General features: G+C 40.2%; 2 protein-coding genes across 8 annotated transcripts in view; one reads left to right on the forward strand and one right to left on the reverse strand.

The window, feature by feature from the left end:
* Positions 1-1,375, reverse strand: part of fam131bb (family with sequence similarity 131 member Bb) — a 35,126-nt gene extending 33,751 nt beyond the window's left edge. For 2 of the 6 annotated variants that reach the window (XM_030749520.1, XM_030749521.1), the window contains exons 1-2: positions 1,228-1,375; positions 599-656 (exon numbers count right to left, since the gene is read on the reverse strand). The gene's annotated coding sequence lies outside the window, so the exon portion shown is untranslated. Of the gene's footprint in view, positions 1-532; positions 657-866; positions 955-1,227 lie in introns of those variants that run through there. The other 4 variants (XM_030749522.1, XM_030749523.1, XM_030749525.1 and 1 more) reach the window with 3 other exon arrangements.
* On the forward strand, positions 64-19,299 carry zyx (zyxin). 2 transcript variants are annotated; one of them, XM_030749516.1, is made up of 10 exons: positions 64-283; positions 10,273-10,508; positions 12,062-12,330; positions 13,118-13,213; positions 14,347-14,916; positions 15,096-15,237; positions 15,853-16,022; positions 16,183-16,361; positions 16,890-17,010; positions 17,117-19,299. In XM_030749516.1, exons 2-10 carry the CDS (start codon positions 10,286-10,288, stop codon positions 17,228-17,230), a joined length of 1,884 nt encoding a protein of 627 aa, XP_030605376.1. In that variant the 5' UTR covers positions 64-283; positions 10,273-10,285; the 3' UTR covers positions 17,231-19,299. The 2 variants fall into 2 exon arrangements, with proteins under 2 accessions (XP_030605376.1, XP_030605377.1); XM_030749517.1 differs by lacking the exon at positions 64-283 and adding an exon at positions 840-976.
* The last annotated feature ends 168 nt before the right edge of the window (positions 19,300-19,467 follow it).

Here is a 19,467-nt window from a genome sequence, read left to right on the forward strand (position 1 = left end):
ACACATGCGCGCGCGCACACACACACAGATTTTGTTTACATAGTAATGCACAAGTCCTAAACCAGAGTCAAACGAGAAAGAACTTGTTGGGAAGGATGGTGTCATTCCTTTTCCAGGCTGAAAAGCAAAGGGGGAGGGTCTAATAGCTAGAGAGGGGAAGAGAGAAAGAGAAGTTGCCATTACTGACAACTCTTACTCAGCCAGGAGCCAGAGAGGAGGAAGAAGAACAAAAGGAAGAGGGGGGACGTAAAAGGGAGATCCACAGTGCAGCTGTGCTAACAGGGTAAGTAAATTTATCTCTTATGATTCAGATCAGGATGAAAGGAAGTGGTGGCATGTCTCAGTTACGAGGGCAAATTTTTACAGGTTACCTAATAAGGTAAAAAATTTTTCCAGTAGTATGCTAGGGCAGATTTTACTGGTTACAGGACGTGTTGTTGAAGAAATGGCAGGTCTGTTGTGTGACACGCAGCAGTGTAGATCCGTCATAAAGCTTTGCATGATAAAACCAAATACTGGTGCAGAAAGACACCGTTGTGTGTGTGTGTGCATCCGTCTGGCCAGCAGTTTAGCAATGAATGTGAACAAGTCCATTCACCAGCTGATGATACTGATGATAAGGCATGGCTATGCGGAAGCTCCAGCAGGAAGTCCAGCTAAAAGAAGAAAAAAAAAAAAAGTTGGTTAAGCTAGGCAGCTAGCCATGCAGCTGTACGCTTTTATGTATCTCACAGATTAGCACAGTTATTAACCCTGATGACAACGCAGCTAGGACAAACTGCCTTGCCATATGAGGTAAGGCAAAAATAAATAAATAAAAATAATTGCAGTGGTGTTTGAGTTTCACCGGGGCGAAACCTACTGACCAAAGCGAGTATCGCCGGGGAGTGTAGGGGCGTGTGCGGAGCTAATACTACCATTAGTGTGTCTGATGCTAAGACGCGCAGGTTATCACGCAAACTGGCCCCCGGTGCAGGTGAGTAGCCGTTAAATAAGCGTTTTAGTGGGTTTAATCTGTGAGCTAACGCGTGTTGAAGCTAAACTGGACGAGCTAACGTTGTTCTGGTGTTGTGTGTGTTAATATTAACCTGCTTGGCACACATGGTTAGCAACGCTAGCCAGCTTTAGCGTAAAACCTTCCGTTTTCTTAAAAAAAAAATAAAAATATATATATACACGCTTAATTGTGTCCTAATGAATGGTTGCGTTCAAGTCACTGTCACTCACCCAGTGCTGTCAACTGTCAAAGTAAAGACCAACAGATGTAAACCTGTCTGAGTTGTAAACTACTATACATATAGTATGTTTAACCTATTGATTGTGCCATTAGGTGGCACTTTATTTTTCTGTTGTGGCCCCACTGAGTAGGGCAGTAAAAGCATGACGCTCCAATGGAATGCTTCACTGCAGGGGTGTCACATTCATTTTAGTTCATGGTGTACAGACAGCCCAGTTTAATCTGGAAGTGGGCCGGACCAGTTAAACCAGTGCATCAGATCTCTCCCCCCACCCCACCCCGAAACTGTGGGGCACTCCGGCCCTGCAGGTGGGGCCTGGACATGAAGGGTTTGAGCCTTATTTGCTATTCTTTATTTATGTAAAACTCAGGTTGAATCCTTTTTGTTGTTGTTGTTAGTGTTAGTTTGTGTTAATTGTTAATGGTCGATATAAATTGTGTTGGGTGTGTGGCATGCCAGACAAAAGTTTGATAATCATTCTTTTAGTACAATGAATTACCTCTACTTTCCGTCGACATCTAATTAACATACATTTACATAAAAATTGTTGAACTGCCTGGGATGACCTAAAAAGAATAAATGTGATTTTTACCAATAGGTTTTCACACAATTCAGCCAGTGTCAATGCATATGCATTTAAATTGTTCTTAAAAGGCAGAAAAACTTTGAATGGGTCTTGGAAGTAATTACATAATATTCTGACTTATTTGTGATTTTAAACAATATCGAGAAGCACTTTTAGCTTTACATAGTAATGCTGGAATCTCCACACCAGAAATAACAGTGTAAACATTTCATTATTAATGACCTTTTTACACCTTGCAAAGCTATCCAGAGGGCTGTTTCTTGGCCCCCTGGCCATATGTTTGACACCACTGCTTTAGTGCTGTGTGTGTTAATGGTGGATGAAATATTAGAACAGTTCTCAGTATATTGCAGTCACAACCACACCCTCAGTAATAAACCTGAAGCATAAGGAATCACCTTTCTGATAGTGTCAACAAAAACTGAAAATGTACAACCTTTATCAAGGGGAGGCAGAGCTGGATTGCACTAGTATCAGTTCAGTTAAGCTTAACTAAGCAGCTTGAATAGAAAGATATAAAACTATATAGTGGAAATAAGTAAGACTCTAGACTGGGTTGTTCTAATAAAAATACAAGTGTCCACTGGTGGTGTAAGATATCAGGAATGCGCAGGATATACGAGGGAAAAGGAACAGGCACTATGAAGCAAATTAAAACAGCAGGCAGTTGTGGAGACAGATATACAGATCTGTGTCCTAACATGCGATTAGTGCACAAGCGATTAGTTTTGCCTAGATGTGCCATTTTTAGGATCGATTTCTACAACCCTGAGATTGTTAAATTCCTCTAATTATCAAGGAGCCGTAACCCAAGGCCACAGTAAGCTGTGTTTAAGAGCAACTAAAATCTAGAAGGCTCTGGTCTGAGGTTTGCGTGGTGCTTGCAAAGACTGGGAATACTATGGTCTTTGACGCCTCTGGAAGTTGGTGAGGCAAATAAAAATGTGTCAACGAGGAATGAGTAGTGCAAAGAGGAATCCTTAATTGTAGCTTCCATGAGTCAAAAGACGTGTTGTTTTAGAGGATCCCTTTGCCTCAAATCACTGCTTGTCTGGTGCTTTGAATTTTTTTTTTTTTTGGTCTCTCACTGTCTTGTGACTCCTCTTTGGCCTACATTAGACTGTATGAAAGTGTATTTAGACTGAGGTTTTTTTTGGGGTGAGTTTATGAAACGATAGAGTGAATAATGTTGTGACCAGTTTTGAAATGTTGCCGGTTTTCATCATTCGTCCAGCTGCAGCCTGATAGGGAGCACAGCACTGTTGCTCAGTGCATGTCCAGTGACCTGTAAGATTGGTTTCAAAAGGGTTGTTTGTCCCCTGCATTAGGGACTCGTGGCCTAGACACGCTTTCCCAGAAACTGGGTGTGCTACTAACATCAGAACAATGAGAGTTTCATGAACAACACCGTAGTCACAGATGCAGTGCCTAACCAGACATGAGAAGAAATACTCTTAAGTACTCTCAACTTTTCTTTAGGGTAACTCAACCTCATGTATTAATGTGATCTTTACTGACCTCTCCCAGTGTTGTTTTTGGCTTGAAAAGTACAACTATAGCAGTTTTTGTTAATTTATTTTTATACTGATCCCGTGTAGGTATGGTAGTATTGTCACTGTTAGGAATTACAGTATCCACATACTGTGGGTGTTTTTGTTTTCTTTCAATAACATTAGAACAAAGATTTTAGTTTAATGAGACATCATGTTGTAATGCTTCCTTTTTATAAAACTGCAGCACAGTATATGAACTAAATTTAGTTCCTCTATAACCATAAAGCAGTGAACCACTGCTGAGTTCAAAGCTTTCCCTTTAAAAGTGGAATAAACTTCTCCTTAAAAGCCATATAGCCGCTTTCAGAGACAACTTGTTCACGTTAAATTTTAAATACTGTCCAGGACAAAAAGCAGTGATAGCAGAAGGCATAACGCCCTAGTTTTACTCTTTTAAAGGCCTGAAGAAGTATCCCAGTTTTCTAGTGCAGTGAGTCTGCAGCAAAGCAGACGAGTGCAGTAACCCTGCTGGTTTCTATATCCTTCAGGTACTTAGGCTGCTTACACTTACCCTCAGTCCTTTTTGTGAAAATTAGTTCCCGGTATGAAGGAATCAAAACCAACTGTGGCAGTGGTACCCAAACTTTGTTTGGCACCAGTTTTCTAGTCTGTAAAAGCTGCGTAGCCATGTGGAGTTTATACAAAGTTGAAAAGCTAAAGAGCACCATATGTGATCTATGCTGGCCCTGCACGATGCCATCCTTCATCACAGCTGTACTGTAGAAATGATTAAGTGCATCCTCAAGTGATGTCATTCAGTTCAAGTGGTGGGCGAGACCAGAGGGGGGCTTTCTAACCCACCACTTCCACCATAATTGTCAGAGAAGAGAATATGAGAGATTATAAAAAAAAAACATCAATAACTGTACTCTGCTACAGAACATTAATAGGTATGTCTTGTTAAAGGAGTAATAAAAAAAAACTTGGTGCAAAAAGGCATAGAAGGAAACGGTGATTAGAGCGAAGCAGAAAAGGCAAAAAGGAAAAAAAAAACGGTGATGTCATTGAGTTGGTGTGCCAAAAATGTTCCTCAGCTGAGGGTCTCTCTTCATCTCAAGGATCAGGTTTCAAGATTTGCACTGGGGCATCTGGGCCTGAGTGTGCAGTGATCTCACTGCCTTGAATCCCCCAAGACTGTATTGAGGAACATATGAAACCTGACCACAAGTTACCATCACTGTTGAATAATTAAGAGGACTATTGTCGATTAGAAACTGTAATGAAGACTAAATCATACATTCCCCTCTTAAGAAAGCTGTAATAGAGTTAAGTCTTCTGTTTAGAGTCTGTTGTGGCCCTACTTTGAACATGAAGTAGGGCTTGATAGTAGGTTAATAAGTAGCTAGCTATTTTCCAAAAGGCTGAGCACCATTCCTTTTTCTTTCTTGGGGTAATTTTATTTTCCCATTCCTGCAGTCAGGGACGTCCTAGTGAAGTGGGGAAGTGAAACTGACTCCCGTGGGCCCCAGTAGCAGGAGGGGCCCTTGCAAGCCTGAAAAGTAAAGCTTTTCATTTGCAATTTTTTTATTTCTTCATAATTAGTGTCATAATTAAATTGCCTGAACATGTCAGTAAACTGTGATTCCCAAAAGTAGTAGAACTTTGGAGCCTTACAAATGAAATCAAATGGCTTACTCCACCCTATGTTTGGACTCTCCTTTACAGTATAGCTAATTTCTTCTATCTGGGTGACTGCTAATGTGCACTATATCCAAAAAGAAAAAAGGAGAAAGGGAAAGCAAACCGAGGGAAGTCAGCTGTTAACAAATTTCTTTCAAAAAATAAAGGTGAGCAGAGCACAACTAACAGATTCAGAACTGTTTAGCCATCAGCAGCTGTTAAAACCAGTGAGACAACATCAGAATTACCTAGCAGAAGTTAACACTATGAACACATAGCCCTTCATCTTAGAGTTCATTATCTTGCACAAGGACACTTATACATACAGATGAAGGAGCTGGGGATCAAACCACTAACCTTCAAAATAGTAGACAACCTGCTCTACTATTCAGAAGGTGGGGGGGGGGGGGGGGGGGGCTGCAGATGAGTACTGGGTAACCAGTGAGGCATGTAGATGGTCAATCCAGGAGTGCGGCTGAATTCTACATAGTTGGGCGTTTGTGATTCGACACTAAGGTGAAAAAGCCAAGTCTAGTTTATCCAAAAAAAAAAAAAAAAAAAGATTTTCTTGGCTTTGTTGACAGCCATATTGAAAACAGCCACCATTTCGGCTAATGGGGTTAAAAAGAGTCTAAGCACCGATTTTGGTACTTGCATCAATCTGCAGACTATTTCCCTGTAATGCTGAGTTATCTGCTGCACTTTTAAGCTTTATTCTATTGTAAGTGATATGCAAGGCGTTCTGAGGAAGACAGTTTGTTTCAGGCTGATGAAATAGCATTTTAAAATACCACAATGACACGGCTTCTTAATTAATAAATAGAATATACAAGTGTGTAGGTAGTTACTTATGCAGATGGATGCATTTGCTTGTTTACCTTTTGCAAGTTCTAATCGACCATGCCTGTGTGTCCACTCTTGCAAATGTTTTCATCTATTACTAAATCATCCAGTATCCACAAGATTATCAGACTGCCTTATATGACATTTGTTTGTGTTTTGATGACATTAAAAGAAGACCAAAAGAAAATGTTATATCATAAACCGAATACAATGTAATGCATTTTGGCATACTGCTCTTATGCCTGCTGTAATTTTAGTTATAATTTTATAAACACAAATAAGTTTGGACACTTAGCTTTTCAGTTATCTAGATAATTTCATTAGTTACCATTATGGTGTGCTTGGTGTACGTGGTGTATGAAGAGGTCCTTACTGGCTACCCTGTTAACTCTTACAGATTGAGCCAATAGTTTTTTGGTTTTTTTTTAACAACAATCTATATGATGGATAGGGGGTGGTGGCTGGTTAAAACATTTTTTCTTTGGAAAACAATTTTGAAACAGAATGAATCATTATGAGTGAAAATGAGGCCTAAAGTTATGCCACAAAAGAATCATCTGATCCTGAGAGGGTAAGATGGGAACTGTTTTAGATTTTAGCGTTTTGTTTTTGTTTCTTAATGTAATGACCCAAATGGTAAAAAGTAGATGTCTTGTGGTGACAGAGCAGTCAGGATCTCTGCTGTTATGATTATTCATCTCGTCAAACTTTGTCTAGTGAAAGGAAAACTCAAACTCGCAACTTTTTACTGGTATTCAATAATGCATGGAAAATATGCTCAAAGGATGAATCATGACCCTATGTGGTTAATGTGGTGTATTCACGTCAATCTGTGATTCAGAAAAGGACGCCTTAGACTGTGCCATGACACAGTGCATCAGCTGACACCTCTCTGAAAGTTTAACACAGCTGGTTTGGACATATATGGTTATAGTTGTTTACTATCAATAAATCTTGGACTGGAGGAAGCTAACCCTAAAAGCAGAGGCACTGCCTTCTCGCCAGAGAAGTCGATTAAATCATGATCACCAGATACTTTGAGGAGCTGAGGGTTTTCATGTCTTGTCAGAACATGAAGTGTTGCCTGTGTCCCAACAAAGAGGAATGAGGATGAAACATTCAAGCTTATTCCTGGTTGGTTTAGCTTTTACCGTCAGCTAGGCCCTGTCTACATAATAATTTAAAAGGCGGTCTCAGACCTCATCTCTTTTTGGAAAGTTGTTCTATAAATTATAACTCCTTTTTTTTTTTTTTTTTTTTTTTTTTTTTTTTTTAATAGATTGTAACAAAAACTAATAGTCTACATTTTAAGCCAAAGTGCAAAGAAAAATGTCTTATGTTTGGTCTTTTATTTACAGAGCCTTTAAAACACAAAGAGTGACTCTTTAAGACAGGGGTGGCCAACTCCAGGCCTCGAGAGCAGGTGTCCTGCAGGTTTTAGATGTGTCCCTGATCCAACACACCTGAATCAAATGGCTGAATTACCTCCTCAGTATGCAGTCAAGTTTTCCAGAGTCCTGCTAATGACTTCTATATTTGACTCAGGTGTGTTGAAGCAGAGACGCGTCTAAAACCTGCAGGACACCGGCCCTCGAGGCCTGGAGTTGGCCACCCCTGCTTTAAGGAGTCCATTTCAGTGCTGTGAAAACAAAATATTTGTGTGATAATATTTCTGTGGTGATCTCTCATCTCTATCAAAAGAACCTTGGCAACATTATTAACATACTGGGAATTTATTTCCTTTTTAAGGAAAACCCATGCACAGCAGCTCCTCTGCAGTAATAGAAATGTTAAAGCCAAGAAAGTTGTCAGTACACACTGATACAACGTTAACTGCTGTTTTGCATTGTTTCTCCTTTCAGGTTGTAAAAACTTAACTTTTGGAGGAACTGGCATCAGTACAGCAAGCTTGTAATTGTTGCACAATTACTGGGTTATTATTAAACTGCAAACAACTCTTCTCAGTTTTACCCACACATAAACTTTACTTCTGTGGGCCCCACAGGGATATTAATGACCACCCAAAATTTATTATTATTATTGTTTTTTTATAATTTTCATCCCTCTGTGACAATGTGGCCATCAACATACAGGTTACTACAAGATAATCCACTAACTTGTTTGGAACTTTAGCTGCTGCTCACCAGTTTACCCCGGCTCTTATCGTGTTTCCCTACTGAGCGTTACTGTTGTGCAGTCATTCGTCTGCCTCTCCAGCATAGACAGTATGGACGTAGCCATCACTCATTGGTTTGTGAATTCCTGTTATGAAGCCTCAAGCTAAACTTTTCCACTGTCATCATGTTGGTGTTTTGAAACTGGGTGTAATGAGATTTCCTCTGAATAATCCTCCTTTCTGACTCCTACAGTGAATATCGTTTTCAAAATGGATCCCATGTTTTAGTCAGTATGACTTGAAATAAGCAGTTGAGCCCATAAAGTCATAAGGAAAGTATTATTGAAGTCACAGAGCGAGGCAGCTGTGGTTCATGTTCCTATTCACTTCTATACAACCCAAAGTATTTTTTGCAGTCAGAGGAGTCACCCTCTGCTGGCCTTTAAAAAGAAAGCAGGTTCAAGGCACTTTCATGAGACCTGGAGTCCCTTCGTGTACTGCAGTTTGACAAACATACCTGTCCACCCACTGCAGATACAATCTAAATATGCAAGAAGCACTGCTGCAAAAAATGCCAAGTGAAGATAAGTGCCACAGAGCAAATTACATATTACTCATTGCCTTCACTTTATCTAATTGTTTCCATGTGCAGCTCGTTCGTCAAATGTTTTGACTTCATGGCTTTTATCTGATACTAGACTGCAGAAATAGTCCAAACACTGGTGGTTCAACCTTTGCCTCCGTTCAGATCATTATTATTATTATGTGAGTATTTCAAAGCCTTAGAGTGAAACTGAGAGTTACTGTGGCTAGTATATGTAGATGGATCTGTGTTGGGGGATCCAACAACCATGCTTTCGACTAAAGGCCATGTTTGGAGCTGGTGGCCTTCAGAAATGTTTGCAGACTTGTGAGGAATCTCGGTAGAGACAGAAGTTATGGGAACATTTGTTCGCCAGCATATGTGAAGTAAATATTTGAGCTCAGCTTCACATAAAAATGTTACGATAGTTGCCGTCATACTGGGAGCAAAGCAGTCGTTCTCTGAAAAACGTGCGATCACTGTGTTTTATGTCACTGTAAACAGCCATGTGTTGCATTTTGTAAATTATCTCTGGCATCGGGGAGTGCCACTGTGTCTGCTCTGTCAGCTCTGTATGCGTGGCCTCAGGAACTATTTGCCAAAGCCTTTCTTTAAACAGTAATGTTGGTTTTGCAGAATACTTACGGGTTATTTTCTTCCTTACTGCTATTTCACTAAAACCAGAAATGGTCCAAAATTTTTTAAGATGCCACAATAAAGGTCGCAATTCAGTTATTTTTACTTAGAATCCAGGGCTCAAGATGGCTTTAACCCACTCTTAAGTATCCAGTAAATTCTCATGTTCAGAGTGTACTGATTTTGCATTAATGCAAAATATTTGTCAACAAATCTTCTAGTAGTCTGGAGAAAACATTATTTACATCTTTTAAGCATTATATTTGATTGCAGCATGACAAAGGAAATTTATCAAATGTTAAAATTAATAAATGTTTGTTGAAAAAACATGAGGTTTGATACAATGTGAAATTGTCAAGAAATTGGGAATTTCATTCATTAAAACCTTCAGAGAATCTAAAGTTAAAAAACCCATATTGGCTGACTATCAACTATCAATCAACTATATGATATCATACCATATGATATATGTCAAATGGAATCATAGAAATATATCAACAACAATAATAATCATACTTAGTTTTAGATTTGTTTAGCTTATTAGGGCCACATAGTTTAAGTCCAGCCTACGTGCTGATATGGTTGTGGGCAAATGTTCTCCCATACTTTTTAAAAATAATTTTTGCAGCTGTCCCACCACCATCCACAATTTGTAGACTGTTAAGCACCTTAATTTTCTTTCACAATACAGGTGCCAATAATCAAGCAAATTGCTCTTTTTTTTTTTTTTAATCAGTGTTGATTAATTACAACCTCTAAAGCTGGTTATAATTAGGGTTTGATTTGCAACTGTGTCAGGCCAAGTGTTTCACTGATGTCATCACCACTAATGCAAAAATGCCAGACATGCATCTGCTGCCAAGGAATTTAAGTCCTTTGATTTCATTCAGCTGATTAACGTTGCTTTTATCACGGGGTTGTGATGGTGGGAATTCTGAGGCTGCAGCTGTTTCATGTGCTACGTCCCAAGTTCTAGGGGAAAACGGAGCATAACATGGAGCGCTACTCCATGTTATCAATTTAAAAATGCCATTCATTGGGAATTGAGATTTTCCTGTACAATAACTGTTCATTGTGTTCCTTGTGTCCATCCACAGATAAATACAGAAAATGGAGGACTCCAGCAACAACAAGCCCTTCATGGTGACATCCTCTCTGAACTTTAAAGTCACCACCCCATCCTTCTACAACCAGCCAAAGAAGTTTGCTTCTGTGGCCCCGCCACGGCCCAAAAGTCAGACCCCTCCCTCAGCTCCATCACCAACACCAATAGGCACAGGTGTTATTGGCCGAGTGGGAGACCTGCCTCCACTGCCCACTTCACTCTCTGATGGTATTTGCATTCTTTTGTCTGTATGAAGTTATATCCCTTAAAAAGCGCACTCCTTTCCTATCCCGCTCCCATGCTGTTTCTTATGCTAGAGCATGCAGAGCTTCACAGTTGAGTACATGATAGATGTGGCACTGTCTCTGGCACATTACGTTACTGTGCTCTAATTCCTGCCTTTCAGGACTTTTAGTGAAATATTCAGATAGTCTGGGATTCTTGCTTCTGTAGGGAATTTGCTTTTTACTTTTAGAGCTGTGCACAATTGTACTGCTGCGAATGCCCAATCTGATTCATGCACGCAGACAGTTTAAATTAAATGTAGCCTGTGAAGAAAACAGCAAGGATGTAAATGCAGGGTGTTTCCAAATGATTTAAGAGGCAGGAAATGCATTTAATTTTGTTAAAACATCAAAAACACAATTAAAGCTACTTTTGACTGCTTCCTTATTCACAAGAGGTCCCCACAGCGGGTACCTCCTCATATTTAATTTAGCAAATTTATTTATTTATTTGAATACACTGAATACCCTTCCTTACACAACCCCAAAGGAATCCGTGTCTCCTCCTGGGATCGAACTGGGGATCTTTTGTTTGCTATGCCTGTGTAAACCACTGTACTCTGGAGACATCAAAAATGCAATCAGTGTGTCTTAATTTGGATGTCTCTGTTAGTACACTGTGTAGTACACTATGTACACAGTTACACATGCTTAAGTTTCAACAATGAGTCTCAAATCAAACATGTCAACTTGTGCACTTACCAGAAACCTCTGCCACACATCTGTCTTCTGCACTGAATACAAATTCAATTCAGTTTTATTTATATAGCGCTAAATCACAACAATAGTCACCTCAAGGCACTTTATATTATAAAGGAAAGACCCTGCAGTAATTACAGAGAAAACCCCAACAATCAGATGAGCCCTTATGAGCAAGGTGACTGTGGAAAGGAAAAACCCCAAATCCAGAACTAGAACCAGGCTCAGGGAGGGCAGCCATCTGCCACAACCAGTTGAGGCTGAGGGGAGGGAGACGGGATGGGACAAAAGAGGTGCTGTGCAATGTCTTATGAGATTAAATGCAGAGTGGTGTATAAACAGAGAGAGAGTGAAAAGAGGTGACTGAGGAAGAAACACTCAGTGCCTGATCCAGCCCTAATTATAACCTTGATCAGAAACGAAGTTTTAAGCCTAATCTTAAAAGTAGAGAGGGTGTCTGTCTCCTGAATCCAAGCTGGGAGCTGGTTCCACAGAAGAGGGGCCTGAAAGCTGAAGCCCCTGCCTCCCATTCTACTCTTAAGTATCCTAGGAACAACGAGTTAGCCAGCAGTCTGAGAGCAAAGTGCTCTGTTGGAGTGATATGGCACTATTAGGTCTTTATGATAAGCTGAGGCGTGGTCATCACCAGTGTAACAGCTAACCAGCATATCTCAAAGTAGCCAAATATTCCTGACAGTTCTGGTTTTATTGTCCCATTTTGTGTTAAATTGAAGTAGAAACATTTGGATATTATTTTGTGATGGCTTTTAACCAATCAACCCTCCTCATTTTTGTCAGACTTCCCACCCCCTCCTCCTCCTCCTCCACTGGATGATGATTTGCCAGCCCCTCCCCCTGAATGCTCCACCATACCCACTGCCTCTGATGCTCCCCCTCCCATGTTTCCCGCTCCACCTCCAGTGGCAGATGACTTGCCCCTCCCAGCTCCCCCCGAGGAGAGTGCCTGTCCACCCGCCTGTCCCTCTCCCCCTCCTCCTCCTCCCCCTCCCCCTCCACCTCTCCCTCCCTCCAGTACCAGTGCTTTCAGTGCTTCGGGGGCCCCACAGGTGAGTGACAGTGGTATCTTCATACTCATGCATACTCCTTCCTTTGGCTGCATGTAACTACATTTACATAGAATTGGATCATTATTTAGGACATTGTTGTGTGACCATTTTAAGTCTGTGGACTGACTGCTGGTAGGAAATGCTGTCTTGAGATGTTCCCACATATTATATTAGAATTAGTCCAGGATAAATCACCCACTTTCATACATCTAACAGGATTATTGCCAATTTATGTCACTAGAATACTTCTTAGACATGCAATGTCTTATGAGGTTTATTGTGGAGATGTTTATTGTAGGTTTTCATTAGTTCCAGTTGGATTGGCTACAAAAGAAACATTTATGGCTTATTTTTTATTATTTTTGGAAATGTTAAAAAGTAGTTTAAATGGCTGTAAAATAATAAAAATAGGAGGAAACCTCATATTTGTATTAGCAATGAGCCTATGCTCAATGTTAATCATGAAACAGCCCAGTGAACAGATAAGTAGTTGAACTTATAATATTCCCTTACGAGAAATGAACATGGCAATCATTTGTCATCATTATTCATCACCTTATTAAGCTTGGTTATCTCTCATTTTTCTGTTTTCAACTTAAGTGTCCAAATGCTACACTTTTACACAGTTTGGTTACATTAAATAGGGATATTTAAATGTGTTTTTATTGTGTATTTGTAGTCTGTAACAAATTAACCTCTTCAGCTACGTTTGTGTTCCGCACTCATGATTCCCTAATCTGTGTTAATTATCTTCATTTTTTTGTGACCTCCTTTCTTCCTCTGCTAGAGATTCACGGAGAAGCAGACAAGTTTTGATAAACAGCTCAACTCTCTGACTGGCATGTTGTCTGAGATGGAAACCAAGGGACCTTTCAACCCCAAGGTATAATGCACAGGAAAATGGGGACTACAGTGTAAAAACATTTGGATTTCAAAATGCATTAAGTGAACAGTCTTGTAAACAACCACCAGGATGCATGAGACCCCTTGATGAGGTGCACTGAGACACATTTGACTACATATCTTTTGTAGTGTAAATACAAATGTCCCTGATAAACAGAAAAATGCAACACTAATGAAGGACGTGGTGGTATTTCATTTTGTCCTGCACCTTTAAATGGCGTGTGCAGATCTCTTTTATCTTATTAGCAGGAGTGACACTGGCATTAACAAAGTAGTAACAGGTGGAAATGGCAATATGTCTTGGTTGTCTGCTTGTCTTCAGATCCCTGAAATGGAAAAGGCAAGTGTAAACAAGGTCTAAGCTGCCTACAGAGCAAAAGACCAGCTGAGCAGCAAAATGACAGGAGGCTTTGACTGAGAGGAAGCTGGCTGTAGAAAAACAAAATGACTCAGATGGAGAAAAGGGAAAAATAAAGCTACATGGGTCAGGGGAAACAGTTCAGAGAGATGTCAGGTTGGTTTCATTAGTCTCCCCTCATCTCTTCAGGTTGAAAGTTCAATTAGAAGTGAATTATTCACACAGCGCACCAGACTGAAAGAGAAAACAAAAAGTGAGGTAGCCGGTGATTCACGCTGCGAGAAGAGACACTTACAGAGAGGCATAGTGATGCACACAGAAGTGAGTGGAGAGCATGAGAGTGTGATGAAACCAGAGTGTGCTGCCAGAGACCCAGTGAGAGGGCCATAAATGGAGAGTGTTTTTATCAAACTGGGAGGTGCTGGATCAAGGCAGAATAATGTTGGCTCAAAACCTGCAAAATAAATGTCAGAAAGACGAAGCACTTCTGATAAGCTCAAACTTTGGAGTGCCTCCAGTGTTTACTTTAATCAAAGTACCTCATTCAGTATTATAAGAATGTCTGCTGGTAGCATTTCAGCTACACAGAATATTAACTTCCCTCAATTCAATTGTAGTTTATGGGAAACAGGAGCTTTTTGCTGCAGAAAGAAACAGTATTGTTGTCTATGATATTCTCTCATGAAATTAGCATTTTTTTTTTCCTGTGCTTTGGTGTTATGATAATCTGTTTTTAAATGTCCTTGTACCCACAGTTACCAAACCAGTATTCATCAGGACCAGCACCCAAGGTCTCAGCTCCTCCAACTGCTCCCAAACCAGCCCTTTCCTTCCTCCCACCTGCCGAGATGGGTGACCGCCCTCCTCCTGCACCCTGGGCAGAAGAACTCAAAGCCCGAACAAACCGACAAGGCAATCACAATGCTTCACCAAACTCTGCTGCTCAGCCGATCGCTAAAGCACCAGCTGTGGCTCCCAAGTCTGGATTCGGAGGAAGAACAGCTACATCATCATCCTCCCTGGCTCAAAAAATCAACCAGAACCTCAACCAGATGCCCACCTCTGTCAGCAGTGCACCTAAACCTTCCCCTCCCATAGCTACCAGCTCTTTCCCTCCACCTCCAGCAGCTCCACCTGCACCTCCTGCTCCAGCAAATAACAGGGCCACTGCTCCAGCTGCTAATCACATAAAGAGTTCTCCCTTTGTCAGTCAGATGAATGCAAATCAAAACACTCCCGCTACTGTGCTGCCTCCTCAACCCAAGACCATGACATCTCCACCATCCTCCTTTAGTCAGCCAATGAAAACTACCCCTGCATCAACGGTATGTTACTGCTTTTTTGTTTAGTAAGTACTGTAGAAAGGCACAGGAAGTTTGTCAGTAATTTGTCAGTAGGTAGGAATGCTGGACATGGACAGTGTTTTCAAAGGTACAGTCATAAATGTGCTCTATAATGCATGTATGAAACTGTAAATATGCATTTATGGCTTCTTGTGTGGCAGCCCTCACCCCCTGGCCCAGTTCCTACTGCGGGTGGAGGTGTTCCTCTGAACATGAAAGAAGTGGAGGAGCTGGAGAGGATGACCAGGGACTTCATTAGAAACATGGATGCAAACCCACCAGTCATCACCTCCCCTCCTACAGGTGCAAACATAAAACATGAGTGAAAACACACACTTTTATTTCACATACTTCACAGCTTTCTGGGTTTTAAATAGAAAATAATAAAAGAGAACTTAGGTTTCCACATAATGCACTGATATGGCTGAATTTTGAGTGTGATTGTTTCTAATTACAGTTATTAAGTAGCTACTAGTTTGGAACTCTGACAGAACTGGCTTAACTTTTTGATTGTTGAATGCAGAAAAAATATTACCAATAAAATATTAATGTCCCAAACTGGAAATATTCAGCAGGAAAAATTATTTTTCTGTCAATTTGCTGACCGGCTGCAAAATGCAAATTGTTATGGATATCAAAATGTATTCAGTTTATTCTTTATAATCTACAATTTAAATGTAGTCAGCTTTTATCTCTGCAGTGTTTTTTTTTAAATCCACTTTAAATATATGACCCTTGACATTTGTGGTATAAAATATTTACTACACAGAGGAATTTATACAAACCAAACAAATGCATAAAACTGCAAGTTGCTCATCTATTTATTACAGTGTTCTCATACCAACTATAGAGCTGAGTAAAAAGTCAGTGAATCTACTTGTGAATAAAGTTGTTTGTATATCTTACCCTTTTCTTCAGAGGTTTGTGGGCAGTGCGGTGAGGCTCTCTCACGTACTCAGCCAGCAGTGAGGGCCATGGATAAACTCTTCCACTCCAGCTGCTTCTGTTGCATGTCCTGTCATCGCCCCCTGCAGGGCATGCAGTTCTATGACAGGGATGGCTCACCACAGTGTGAGGACTGCTACGTGGTGAGGAGATGCAGACTTTTACTCTTCTTATATATGCTGAATTCAGTATATGAAATGAAATGTAGTTTGTGCTAAGTGCATGTTTCATCAGAGATAAACACATAGCCTGCCTCTAGTTTTATATTTCCATATTGCTCACATTCGTTCTCTTGTTCCTCAGAGTTCTCTGGCCGTGTGTTCCCGATGTGGGGAAAGGATCACAGACCGTGTGTTGAAGGCAGTTGGACAGTGTTTCCATGCCCAGTGTTTCCGCTGCAGCACCTGCTCTTGCGTACTCGAGGGGGCACCATTTATCACTGATGACAACAACAACCCCTACTGTGTCCAGGATTACCACAGGTCACTATGGATTTCCACAATAAAATACTACATGTCTATTAATTCCTTATGAGAAGTGATTATGTGATGCAGTATCATACCTACTATAAATGAAGGAAAAGAGGTGGAACAAAAGATCTTTGAGTAGTTCTTCTAACTTCGCCTACATAAATTCTCAGAACAAGGAAGAATGTTTAGAGGCCAAAACTATACTTTGACATTTGTTGGATTCCATTATTTGTACCCATCACAATGATCACTAAAATAAATTATGCTAGAAGAAAGAACACTCGCTCTCTCATTTATAGGTCGTTTGAAACTTGTTTTTCCGTGTTTTTCTCATAAGATTTTCGAACTCACTGAGCTGTATTTACAATAACTGTGTTTGACAAAGTTGGCTAAACTTCACTGCAACATGCTGCCAAGACCAGAAGCAAAAACTTTATAATGTCTCAGTGGAATATCTGATTGTTTGTTTCCCCAACTAGAAGTATGAATGTGTTAGAATTCAGTTGAGGTAATTAACTAAAATCCACCTCCCTCTTATAGGCGTTTCTCCCCTCTGTGCGTGAGCTGTAATGAACCAATTATTCCAGCCCCGGGCAGCGAGGAGACTGTCAGAGTGGTGGCTCTCGACAAGAACTTCCACCTCAAGTGTTATCGCTGTGAGGTAAGAGGTTTAAATTCTTTTTGTCTTTGTTTTTTGGGCAAAGTGCATTGCAAGGTGTTTTAACCTCTAAGAAACGAATAATAAATATATTTCATTTACTCTGCAGGACTGTGCACGCCCTCTCTCCATAGAAGCAGATGAAAATGGCTGCTATCCGCTGGATGGCAAGATCCTGTGTATGAAGTGCCACACCCAACGAGCCAAGCAGGCTGCGCAGTGATTGGCTAAAGCGGCATCACTCAGTGTAACTATGAACCAAATCCAAAAGCACAGGATTCATCCAGCTGCCGATTTGCCTTTGCAACAGGGCTTTGTTCAGTATATGTGCGCAGGTATGTGGGTGAATGTTCAGCGCGAATACGTATGTTTGCATGCAGATAAAGTGTAGTATTTCCTCCATCTTTGTTCACTTTATTCAGTGCAGAGGTAATGTACTGCACCGAAATAGTTTTTAATCCACATCTTTTATTTCTCCAATCTCCTTTCTAGCCTTCTTTGTGTACTGGAGCATTTTTTTTTTTTTTTTTTTTGTGCCAATTGTATGTTTACGCTAAAAATTGCCAGCATAACTTGCACAAGAACAGTTGGGTCAAAAGTGCAGTCTGATAAATATAAAGTTGCCTTTCTCTGTTTCTTGCCTAAATATTGGTAGTAGCATCAAACTGGTTTCACTGGCTTTTTTCATTCTCTGAGCATTTTAACTATGCTTTTGTGCCTGAGACCGATTGATACCATTGGATGAGGAGGGTAAGAAACCTCCCAGTTAACAGTCATGCAGATTTCGCCACCCTGGTTGGCTGAGAGTAGAGTATATCTTTCAGATTTGGGCAGTTGTTGCACCACCAGGCATGTGTAATGATGCTTTTCTGTCTAGAAAGTACTTCATATCAGCCAGTCTACTCTAATCGCGTTTTATAGTCACATAGGGCTTTAAGGCAGCTGCAAAAAGAAAAACGGTGAATGTGGCTTTCGGTTTTTGTGATTTGAATATAATAATTTACAGGCATGCATTGAATTATGTCTTGTTGCTCTCTCGACTTGATGATAGTGTATAAGGGCAAGATGAGAACAAAAATCAGCCATTGTCCCCTGTAAAATAGTTCAGAGCTGATTGAACTGTGCTGAGTATTTTTTTAGATGCATGCTACGTGGATACAGAAATTACGAACAAACAGACGAGCACAGACTCCATCTCCGGGATCTCCCGATTTAAAAATGGGTTTAGTTGTAACTGTCATGGCTGCATGGCTGAAAACAGGACCTCTCAATTATTGCACAGTTCCGCATAAAGTGAAATACACTTTCAGTATCACTTTGAATAGAAAAGCCCTGCACATGATCAATTTAAGCAAACAGAAACAAAACAGCAGTGTTTGATGTGCATTTCTTATAATCTTTTGCTTTATATGATATAAATCATGGACCTATTTTTCCTTAGTATTATGGTTACTTGCGCACTAGTACTAAAATAACCTGTCCTGATAGCAGGACAATAGAAACATAGAGGCATTTGAGCTTTAGGTAGCAGATGTTAAAATACAGTGACCAAATATTTCTGTTGTTAAGGATAAGATCAATAAAACAGTTTCGTGGGATTTAATCTTTTAACATTCATGGTGTTTTTGGGGTTTTTTTTTTTTTTTCCCTGTTTGAGCCCAGTTTTTGGTCCATTTCTGTTGTTACTGTGATTACCACTATTCTTTCCGTTACTCAACTTAGTCTGTTTGTGTTGGTTATATACTATTTTATTCTTACCTTGCTGTTCTGTATTTTGCTAATAAAAGCTTACATTTATTCGGTTTCATTTTAACCTGGCGCCGTGCCTTCTCCATTATTGTATTCTGTTGTTCCTTCTGAATTGAGCCTGGTTTGCAGCCACAGAACTGAATTCCTCAGTAAGAAAACTGTTGCTTATGCTTGCATTGAGCCTGGTACAGTAGAACACCAGAATGACTAACAAAACATGGCAATCATTATTCGGCATTGCATGCTATCTGTGGATGCAGTGGTGGAATTTCCTCTAGTATTATGTCCCATGTTTCCACCAGCTACTCCACCTTTTGTGGCCCTGCCTTTGTCATCACCATGTGATATTAAACTTTAAGAAAATGCCTTCATGGCTGCATTTATCAGGCATTGCATTGTGTTACATCCTACTGTGTTACATGTGGATGCCTTGTCTTTTCATATAACTTTTTTATACGTTTGATATGTGTGAATGTCTTACATTATTTAGTCCTATCCATCCTTTTTGGCTGTATCAAAAAAATAAAGAGAAATGCTAAACAATCATTTTTGTCTTATTTTTTTGCGTAAGTGGTTCATTTTCAGTTGTATGGTAACACAGCATACACGCACACATCGTAGTGTACGCTGCACCCAAATAAGCGCTTCATGTGACGTCCGTGAAGCGTGTTCAGAGTACTGCACTGCTAGAGTGTGACTGCTCTATCAGTT

The sequence above is a fragment of the Archocentrus centrarchus genome, chromosome 16 (assembly GCF_007364275.1).
Source record: "Archocentrus centrarchus isolate MPI-CPG fArcCen1 chromosome 16, fArcCen1, whole genome shotgun sequence".
Taxonomy (NCBI): domain Eukaryota; kingdom Metazoa; phylum Chordata; class Actinopteri; order Cichliformes; family Cichlidae; genus Archocentrus; species Archocentrus centrarchus.